Source organism: Buceros rhinoceros, unplaced genomic scaffold, assembly GCF_000710305.1.
Source record: "Buceros rhinoceros silvestris isolate BGI_N320 unplaced genomic scaffold, ASM71030v1 scaffold2772, whole genome shotgun sequence".
NCBI lineage: Eukaryota > Metazoa > Chordata > Aves > Bucerotiformes > Bucerotidae > Buceros > Buceros rhinoceros.
In genome coordinates this window covers 29,156-40,799 of record NW_010399285.1, presented here as the reverse complement: position 1 = coordinate 40,799, position 11,644 = coordinate 29,156, and the positions used below count along the sequence as shown (strand labels likewise).

At 39.5% G+C, this 11,644-nt stretch overlaps 1 protein-coding gene across 1 annotated transcript in view; it reads right to left on the bottom strand.

The window, feature by feature from the left end:
• USP45 (ubiquitin specific peptidase 45) overlaps positions 1–11,644 on the bottom strand; it is a 46,863-nt gene that overhangs the window by 14,637 nt on the left and 20,582 nt on the right. The window contains exon 8 of the mRNA XM_010131383.1: positions 1,675–1,762. Within this exon, the coding sequence (XP_010129685.1) occupies positions 1,675–1,762 (88 nt within the window). The remainder of the gene's footprint in view (positions 1–1,674; positions 1,763–11,644) is intronic.

Here is an 11,644-nt window from a genome sequence, read left to right as displayed (position 1 = left end):
CCTGCCTGTGTCCAGCCAGCACCGTGGCCAGCAAGCACCACGGGCCTGACGTGCGCCATGTGTCCCACCATCTACAGACCTGAAACATGGGATAACTAACGAAACAGAGAGAGAGAGAGAGAGCTTTTCCTGGCACAGTCCATGGCGGAGCAGCCCGAGGTGATACAGATGCATCTGCAATAATGCACCATTAGGGCAGCAGGGCAGGGTGGGACCAACCTCTCCCTGCCTGGTGATGGGGTGATGGGGAGGCAGAAACTGCCCAAAAGGTCACTTAGAATTCTCACCATCTTCCATTATCCTTTTGTGGTAGCTACTGTAGCTGTCACCACTCTCTAATGACAAATGATTCAAAAGGCAAATAAAAATACAAGTTGTCATAATGAGAGCACATTCACTGGTGAAACAGGAGACTGACTTGACGGAAAAGTGCAGTCACTCAGCTGCTGGAGAAGCTGTTTAGTTGTAATAATCCTGCTTTTGGTGAATCCTCGCTTGTGAAGCAAATATAGTTTCCATGTTTTATTACATGAAAATCAACAAACAACAAAATAAAGTTTTCCTCTACTGCAAAAACATGACAACTGTTTTTTAACTAAGCTGCTGCTGTTGCATGCCCTGTTCAACACCTTATTTTGTAAGCGTGACAAAGCCAAGATCTAGCTCTTTCTCCTTGTTCTGCTTATAATCAAGTATACTGCTGACAAGACCAATAGATATTAACATTCTGATAGGATGGGAATTCATTCAGCACTACTCCAGTGCCAGGAACTGGGCTCAGACACAGCTTTATATCTCATGACCATGATAATTCAGCTCAGGATCATGACATCCATCACATTACCAAATGACAGGGAAGAGGAAATACACTGGTCAGGATGAGATTTAAGGGCCTCCTTTTGATGAGACTTAGAAAAGGCTATTTACCAAAATATCATCTGAAAAGAAGGTTCCAAGACTAAGTCAGGCAAGATGAAATCACATATGGTCAAAATAGTTTGAGCAAGCAAACATGCACTTTCTTGTATTCAACAATGTGGGAGGCAAAAATAACAAAGAAACATGAGAAAAACCACTCAGGGACATTTCTAATATAATATAACTGATCATATATTTAGCATACTTAGAAGTGGATTTTAAATAATGACAAGTGGCACCTTTTTTATAAAATAGGTAGTTCTTCACAAGATACAAGAAACTTTGCAAGATTTTATGAATGCTATTACTGAAGATTTCAATGAAAATTACAGGCAGGCCCATGGCTAGGAGCTGCTAATTTCTGTCCCAAAGCTTTAAAATGCACTTTGCCAGCTAGATCAGAGGTTCTACTTCTACTTTCTTGACTCCTCAGAATTCTTTTTTTGGTCTTTTTATATTTTTTAATAAAGGCAAACGATTCAGATTCCTAAATTCCAAACAATTCAGACCTACCTACTATGCTTTTTCTACTGCTGACTGAAACTTTTATACCAATCAGCAATTTTAACCTATCAACTTGAACATAATTAAAACCTCTTTCAAAAAAGTCTTTATCTCAAGATAACAAAAATAGCCATTTCTACTCCATTAAGTACATCTTTAAAACATTGGGAACGTGAAGAACGTTGACGCAATGACTAGTAGTTTACCACACAGTCAAGTAAGTTCTTTAAAAACCACACACAAAGACGTTACCTTTGTTTCTTCAATCCTCATCGCATCTAACAGATAGTGCAGAAGCTCCTGGCTGTCCTGCTGCTGGAACCCCTTAAATCGAGGAGCCCTAGGAAAGAAGCGGTATGGAATTTAGATTTACATTGGGATGTTCTTAATGAGACAAAGTCTACATCCCACTCTTGCTGGATGCCGAGGTACAAATGGGTGCAAAAATGGGCTCTAGGAAGCTCCTGGTGTGGTTGTAATTACACCCACAAGGCTGCACTCTCACCTGGGTGGCATTTTAAACCTATTGGGGGATGTCTTGGCTAAAATACAGCTTTGCCAGTAGAGTTTCATCCATGCGAGCAGCACTTTCCTGACAGACCACGCTAGTACTTCTGTATCGCCAAACATTCCCAATGTGATGGAGGAGAGAGAAAGAAGATTTTCAAAGTGCTTAACTTCCCCTGCTATCTCACCCTACTCTCTATCAAGCAGAAATCTCAAATGTGCATAAATAGTCCATATATAGTAAACCAGAAACAGCGTTATAATCTCAACTAGAAAAAGATGATCTTGAAATGAAAGTCACAAGGCTATGCATCAAAAAAACAAACAAAAACAGTGGGTCAGAATCCAAATAAGATTTCTTCTTAAACAGAAGTATGTATAACCATCTCTTCCGAAAGGCTCCACAGTCAAACCAGTGATCAGCAGCTTACTGAACTGAGTGAACAGTCAACAAGTAAGATGGGAAACAACACATAGCGTAGAATTTCAAATGCTAGTAAGAAAACTTAAGAGAAAATTATAATATTATGATATCCTGATATATGTAATTTATACTGTATTCAGTTACTCATTTATGCCAAATTACTTCAACTAATACAACATATATTGGCAATAAATGCTCTAAATATAGGATCTGTATTCTGAGAGAATTTCTAATCAGAAAAGCCAAGGTTTGGGGTTGGTTTTTTTTGGGTAGGAAGAGTTAATGTTTTAAAAGGACGTTTTAGCATCCTGAATTTTTATCCACTTGCACAACACCCACATCCAACTCCTGTTTTATAGTCTACCAAACTGCAATAGTTCGACATCTGAAATTCATATTAAATTCCTATTATTAAGTATTTACAGAGGCAAACAAAATGCAGCCTCACACCTAAAAGGGAAAAAGCCCAAATCCCGTGAGACAATCTCTTCACAGTTGTTTTGATTGAGACAATACATTTGAATCCAGATTCCAAAAACTATCAGGTTTGCAAAGGCAGGTTAAAAGTGAGCTACACACTGTCTGATTCCCCAGCCTCAAAGCTGCTTATGAGAATTGTAAACTCAACTGGTTTTGTCAGGAGAAAAAAAATCTGAGATGGCAGAGGTTCAAATTTCACGGGTTTTCTGCACTAATTCAAAGGAACCTTCCTTAGTCACAATCAAAACAACCAAGTATATAAAATATTTTGCTCCCACTGCATATTGAATACAAAAACATTACAAATTTTTTGCAATTCCTGAGTGCACCAAGAACAAGTTATCTGGACAACTCAGGGAAGATCATAAGCGATCCACCCTGTTACTGTGATTTAGTATCACTACATTTTCTATCATCACTCATCGACTCTACTGATCTGAATAGCTGGATACAATGCTCTTTCCTCGCACTAATCAAGTTTAGAAGATGGGGTGTAGTGAGGTTCATCCCATCCAAACTTTGAAATACTTGGTAACACTTGTGGTGCTGAGGGACACGGTTTAGGGACCCTGGCAGTGCAGGGTGAACGGTTGGACTCAATGACCTTAAAGGTCTTTCCAACCAGATGATTCTGTGATTCTGTGATCTTTTAAAGTCTCATTGCCATGCCTCATCTGTAAGCACGGGTAGCAGATACACCAGTTCCAAGACCATCAGAATCATTCCTGCATGGTCCCACCCTGCGGGGGTTTTCCTGGCCATCCCCAAGAGAGCAGCGAGCAGCATCTCGGGCTGAGCCCATGAAGTGCTCTGCAGGAGAAAGTCTCGAGGCTGCAGCTCTCCAGCTGCGATTTTGTTTGTGAGACAAGCATTGAAGAAATAAAGGTAATGTCTTGTGAGGGGTTTTCTTGTGTAACTGTGTGCCACAGCCCTCCCTCTTACAATAAAGTTGAATGACGGAGGCGGGCCTTGGTTTGTTTTTGAGATCCACATGAGCTAAAAATTAGCATTAGAGCTGCAGCTGAAAAAGATACTGCTTCTGCATCCCTTTTGGATGTGCAAACCCAAATGACTGTCTGAAATTCCCAGACTACAAGCCAACCTAGAATAATACACACTGACTACTTGGGTTAAACAGAGATCTAAATCACCAAACACTGCACCAGCTTCTTTAAAAAAAAGAAAACCAGTGTACTTCTAAACTTTTCATCTCTAGGAATTAAAAGTCTCAGAGGAAACAGTCGACACGCCTCAGAAAATACATATCTGGTGTCACTCTTGTCCCCTCAGACTACATTATCCTTTGAGCTGTCCTCCTCATGGTGAGTGGCCACAGCACCAGCAGAGACAAGCTGAATTGTCAGTCCAAGGATGTGGCAGAGACACTGGTGCTGGCTGAGTTTGTACCATTGCGCTTTACTGTGCAGGACAGACAAAAAAAAAGGCTCCAAAGGAAAGGCAATTCTTTCTCAGTCTTTTTAGACCACCAGCAGCATCCGCATGATCTTCATAACCCAAAAGAGGAAAACCATTTATTTTGGACTGCGCTTCTATTTACACTAGTGATGCTGCAGCCAACTGCACTGGGGTAATGTTGCATCTGTTCGTAAGACAGCCATTCAGTAGTCTCCATCACTGCTGTTCAAAAACTGTAGATCCCTTTTTTCACTACTTACAGCATCTAAACATACTCTAAATATCATATTTTGCAGGCTTGGATTACACAGAAATTACAAAATACACTTATGACTACACGGATAGATCCTTAAGGTGTTACCCTTACTCAGATAACCATAGCTAGAAGGCTTCTCATAAGCAATTGGGCAATCCAAAATGAGACTGTAAATATTCACTATTAACATATCTCCAGCACTGGCCAAGTTACTGGCCAAACCACATCTATCTTTCCAGGCAAGCTACCCTTTAGATCTTGAATTTCAGCCTTTGACCAATTCATCTAAAACGGGATTTGAAAGGGTGGTTTTCTGCATTTCCAGTAATGCCACCAAATGGTAGCTGTGACTCTTGCTGCAGACTGAGAGCACATGCAGGTATAAACACGTGCGCCTCTTCCAAAACATAGCACAAGGAGACAACTGGCTGAGCAGAACCCAGACAGGAATTTTACCAAACTGGCGGAGCGGCCGGAAAAACCAGCCGCTGACTCTGTTACTCAATTTTATTAAACACGTCAGGCTAGTTTTCATTTTCAGCCTCAGATTATGTGCCATGGCTAACCAGTACATCAAGTTGTAAATACATACATATCAGTGTTTTCTTTCTCCAGGCACAACGATCTCACTTGCCCAGCCATGCTCTTCAGCTGTTCTAGGGTTCCTGAAGGTGAGGTTTCTTTCCCACTCATATGCTAAAGCTGCTCAGGTTTTCCTAGGAAGTTTGTGCTCATGGATAGGAGAAATTAAAGGCAATCAGGAAATGCATCAGACATGCAACATGCCTGCAACAGCAAAACTTAAAGCTGGGCAAGATGTCACGGTGCCAAGCTAGGGCACAGCAGCCCTGGGCCACAGGCTGGCCAGTGATACAACGGTCTCAGTTTTGAATTGCTCTCTGGAGACACTGTGGGATGTAACTGGAGAAGGATCTAAGGTGACAAGATATCTAAGGTCAGTGCCTAAAATTAAGCGGAATAAATCTGGACCTGCATATGCAAAACAACACGTTGACATTTACAAATACGATACTTTCACATTTGTATTTTATAGCTACTTTTTGACACGAAGTTGACAGTATCACTAGTTAAAAATTATTTAATGATGCTGCTCTACTATGAGGCTTACTATAAAACCTGGAATCAGCAGAGTGGGTGATTTTTTTAAGTGTTCTCTTTAAAGTCAAATGGGGTTTTTTGCGTGTGCAAGTCAATCTAAAAAATTAATTCCAATTCAAAAAATTTAATTTCAATTAAAAAATTAATTTAAACTTTAAATACTCCTCTAAAAATTAAATATTTTGGTTTAATATTATTAAAATGCAATTTTTTGCTTCTATTAAAATCAGATGGTTTTATTCCCAATTCATTTGATTATGAAAACCTGCTACATTCTGAAAAGCACAGAACCTTTATTTGGATCCAACAAAATACTCAACATACATTAAAAAAATAAGTAACATGTACCTGTATGCACGTTTACACTCACGCAGTGTTTCACTTTTCCATTTGCTAACATTTTTCTCATTGTTTCTTTCATTGAATGGCCAGGAATCTGAAGGGATTTTTTTTTAACCTAGTTGCCAAAACCAGTTAAATTCTGAGAAACTGTCAGACACGGTATTAACACTAGTTTTATTTATGAGAAATTTCTTGTTTTCCTGAGACAGTGACAATCCCTGACTATACCCAGCCTATCTCCTCCAATATACGCACATTAATAGCTCCAGTGCACCAAAACAAAATCTTGCCTTACCAGTGAATCCTGGTACTAACAGGGATTTTTTTTTCTGGGCCAGAAGCAAGGCCACTGCAAGAGATGTCCCAGTAAAAAGGAAGAAAAATTAATAATCACTTAACAAAGAAGCAAGCAGAAACTCCATCACTGTTACAGGAGGTCTTTTTCACTGTAGGCGCACCTCAGAGAGCCAGATCTTCAATACAAATCAGAACAAAGACCCCCCACACCTTTCATTCCTGTTTGTGGTTTGCAGTGTAACCTGCCACCGATGAACACACAATAATAATTTCAGATGATATTTCAAGGGAAAATAGCTTACTCATATGTCCCACACATTTTTATTAGTTTAAATGAAAGCCATGGCAGTTTTTCGTTTCTCTTGGTCTTTCTCTTGGTCACTAGTGCATCTACAAGGACAAGATTATTTAGGCTTCTCTGTGCTTGAACTAAATCCTTTTCCAACCATGAATAAATCTACATGCTTGAATTTTAATGGCAAGAAGGATGAAGGGAATGTAACAGCTACCACTTTAGCAGTGAAATGCCAGGGAAAACAACCTGTAAAGATGCTGGGTAAGGTTTGAACTATTTCCTTGGACTGATAAATGACGTCACTGTTAACACTGCTTAACATATAGTTAATCTGTCATTCATGGACATAGCACACTATCTAATGTTGTGTATAATTCTAATTATCTGTGGAAAAACACTTGAGATCAGTGCATTTGTTTTGGGAGAGAAGCCACAAAAGAAATCAAAAAAACCCAACAATAACAAAAGAGGAGGGAGGGAATTTCACACCACACAATGCATTTACTGGAAACTTCTAACACTTATAAAACAGCATTAGGGGGAAAAAGGGGGAATTAATCCATGCTGATACACACAGAAATCTGACAACTAAAAGATGTGTGCTCTTGTCTCCTTGAAAATATGCTTCAAGCAAGATCGCTGGCGAAAGTGAGGGACTTGAAGATGGTTGGTTGAGTTGACCGCTCACAGATGTGCTGACATATGGAAGCCAGTGCCAATGCGATACAACCTGTTGTACAGTGTCAGCAGGATAATGACAGAACAGGTTGAACTCCTGCTAATGGCCATAAGTGGTGAAGGACAACTGTGACATCTACATGCATACTACTTATCTAGCCTCTCGTTACTTATCTGGAGACCAGTTATAATCGTTGACTGTCAGTTAAAGAAACACTTTTCATTCTGATCTACTTTCTAGAATGTTTCAGTAACAAAAAATACATCATAACATAATTGTTAAAAGGAAAAAACAGTCCTCTAAGCATTGAGAGTTTTAACTCCTATTTTATATTCATTTGAGGGAAATTAAGCTATACTTCAAAAGCAGAACTGGGATACAATTACAACCATTCACTCATACTGCACAGAACTCCCACACCTTTACTGTCTCTAATAAAAGACCTCTCCAAATCATCCTTTCAGTAATTGCTATCTCTGAGCAGAAGATCACCTAATTCCTTGAAAAACTTAAGAAACAATAAGAAGTTCCTGGAAACAGAAAAAAGAACATACAATTTGATTTTTTCCAGTAGTGTAAAGTGCAGAGGAACCCCTTTAATGCTGCAGTACACGACAAAGAAACAAAGGAAAATGTTTACTTAATGTTAGCCCAAGAGAAGAAATACTGCTTATCTTCAGGTGAAGATGTTCATCTCTCAAGACTGCTCAGTCACCAATGGAAGTTACCAAAAAAGCACGCAAAGGGCCAGTTTATAAAAGTCACCACAATCCACAGGACTTACTTTTCCCAGTGGCATTATCACATACCTATTCACTGTCAATATAAAATAGCTAGAGTGAAAAAATTTGTTCTTCCTAAAGCAGTTGTTCTCAGTGATCCCAAGTTATATGCAGCACTATGAGAGAAAAGGGAGCAAACTCCTACAGCATGATTAATCCTTATGATTAATCTTATCTCAAACCTGCCCCACAGTCATAATAGTTCTGCTACCACAAGGTGCTTCATAGGAAAAAACCCTATGAAACATGGGCTTGCTCACACATATAACTAACAAATAACACCAGACATGCCTGTCCTATCTTCATGGCATGAATAGATGGCACTTAGCTCTCCTTTGGATGCGCTGGCTGATTTCTTCACCTTTTTCTATCTCACCTTCACCCAAAAGAGAAAGTGAGGCACTGTCACTTTCTCACGATGCACCCGATCTCTGGCACCTAGCAAAAACCGCATGTTAAAAGTAGCTCTGAATGGCCCTAATAGATGACATGCTGCAACAGAGCCATTTCCCACTTGACCATCAGAGGGAAAATATAGCTCTTTTTACCAAGTAATGGAAAGACCTGCCTGGGAAAATTTTTTCCTACTAGCTGATAGCCAATTGAAGGCCTTTAAACATGAGGTCTTGCATTCCTACAAATAAAAAAAAGCTCTCCCTTTACATAGACATCTAAATCTTCTTTCTTCCTTGAAGTCCTGCTAAGATTTTCAACAGCACTCTGTGACAGCAAATTCCACAGGTTAGCTCTATAAAATGTTAAAAAAAACCTTTTTTTTCCTTAGCTGTAAATCTGTTGCCTTTCATCTTCACAGACAGCTCCTTGAACTCTTATGAGGGCAGCTAAATAAGCACTACTGTGCTTCTCTTGCTGTCCTGCCTCCTTTTCATATCCTCTCCTGCCTAAACTCCCAATATTCAAATCCACCTTGACATGAAGGCTTCCTGTTTTTGCCACCTCTTCCTAAAGCTCCAAACTGGCTTTATCTCGTAACACGCTATTCTGGTTAACATGAAGATTGCTACTGAGGATACACCTCCAATGTACCTAATGAAATTATCATAACTGAAATAAAAACTGAATTTAAAAAAAAAGAAATAAAAACTTAACTGCTTTTTTCCTTCATTTTATCTACAAGCACTGTTCACCACTGCCACACACACTGCAAATACCTGCGTTGCCCAAAATGCTGCACACATCTTCCCTTCCTCCTGAGTGGAAGAAGCGAACACAAAACTCAGGAAGAAGTGCGGATGATTCCTGCCAAAGCATATTACTTATATATACGATTATTCCACTTTGCACTTATAAACCTCATCCATCCAGCTTTGTTAACTTGTTCCTAAAATTAAGGAAACTCTGACAAAGTTAACTGAAATACAGATGTGCCTTCTCCCAGCAGCTGCCGAACAGAGAAGAAGATTCAGTCTCCTCTGTCAGCTCCTGAACACAACACAGCACTGTCAGCGAGGCACGACAGGGACACAAAATAATTTTTCACAATTGGTCAAGAAAACACCATCAATGCTATATCTATCTGCTGCTATTACCTTTGCGTGGTAAAAGTCACATGAGAAAAAAAAAGCAAGTTGGAATCTTTTCTAAAAAGAGATTTTTCTCTACGGCAATATTATTTTAAAAGAAAAGGCTCAAAAAGACTCCTAATTAATGAGAAAAATCCTGCTTCCTCCCCCTCCACCCCGAATCTTGTACAATGCTATCTCAGTTTCCCTTAGCATCTCCTCTCAGAAGTGATAAATGCAGAATGCTCCAAGCACTGTTTAGGTTTTCCTCCAAAACTAATCAATAATCCTAACGGTGTGTGACCTCCATTCTGTCAGTCCCACCTCTGGCTTGAGTTCTGCTTTCTTCTCCTGGGAAGGAAGCGTGAATACTCCTTGGAAAGGGAAAATCTATGTATACTTTGTGACCACCAATAAAATCTTGGTCAGACAAGTATTTTTTCCTGCATGTTAATGTACCAATGTAATACTCCTATGAATAATAATTTGCTGGAGTTTTGAAGCAGCTAAATTTTGTAACTACTTTCTGGACTCATCACTTATGTGCTGCAACATTTACTTGCTACACAAATCCAAGCTTTATTTCCACCAATAAAGTTATTCAATCATAACAAATAAAGGAAATAAAATTTATGTCCTCTTAATACATCAGTGTTGCGTTAGTCAGTAAGTCTCCAGATAAGTCAGAAGTCTGCAGTCCTGATATTCAGCATAGTGGAAAACCAACAGAAGGGCCCTGTAGCTATGCTCACAATCTGTCCTCGCAAAACATCTGACAGCTGCAACACTAACAAAATTAACAGTGGATGAATTAGTACCAGACGCTAAACAGTTGCTATAGAAAGACTCATCCATTTCTTCTCCTCCCCTTCTTCAACCTGGCTACCCCACCACTTGATAAAATTAACACTCCATATCATTTTTTTCTTTTGTTATTTAATAAAAAAAAGCACCACAAATACCCTTTCATATACAAGACAATGAACTTCACACCATGATCTCCCTAGACTCTTAAAGAAGCAGTTCGCAGTTAAAAGGACTGTGTCCCAGTTCTCTTACTGCTTTTGAGCAGCAAACATGCGTCCACTGGCAGATGTTCTCACTTGCAGGTTTTGGGATCCCAACCAATGCCATGACAGGGCTGCAGCTGAACAAGGCAGCACCTGCCCCCTTTTCTTTACGGGCTCTCTGCCCACACCTAACCGCATTCCTACGTGCCTCCACCAGCTTAGCTCTCCCTTCCTTGCCTTCTTAGGTCTGCTTTCACTGAGCTCTTCTCAATTTTCGAGTAGGGATGCCCAGTTCAAATGTGAGCGAGCATTCAAACTCCTGGTACTGCAACATCTGAGGCAGGTGGAGTCCTGAAGTCCTACAAGGGCATCGAAAAAAGCAACTCAAATTCAAGACATCAAATTCAGAAGCGTTATTCCAGCACTGAACTGGAAATGAGGACAAGTGTTAGGTGTTAAATTATGCAGCTACCTTTACTGTGTCTTGCATCACCTGATCCAACATGAAAATAGTGTCACCACTCAGCTAGGAGATCAAAAAACAAAAAACCACCCAAACTCATCAATACCAATTTAATCAAAATTTATATACATTTTTATATATATAATCCTATTGTTTGTCAGAAAAAAAGTAACCATTTTAAAAGGATCAGCCTTCTGCTACCCGTAAGAAAAATATTATTAAGAAATTGCTGTGTTACTTTTTGGCTAGATGGAATACTGTAACAGTCCTGACAAGTATATAAGGAACAGCAGCATACCATCACCTCCTCATAGCTTCAGCTTTTCAACCTTTCACATCTGTGAAAAGCCTACTGGGATTTGGAAGCGACTATACCAAGTATTGAGTACAATGTCTATATTAACTATAGGGAGAATACAGAGTGTGCCTGTGCCTGTTTTGCAAGCTACAAGCAATTATTCAAAATAATGTTATGGTAAAGATTTGGTCTGGGAAGAAAGTTCCTGGGTCACCAAGTCCAACAGACAACCACATCCTTTTCTATCTGTACAATGCACTTCATAAATTCTGTATAGAAGAAAGGCAAGGTCATACTGTAGTCTGGGACTAAGGCAGCAATATCTGTGATA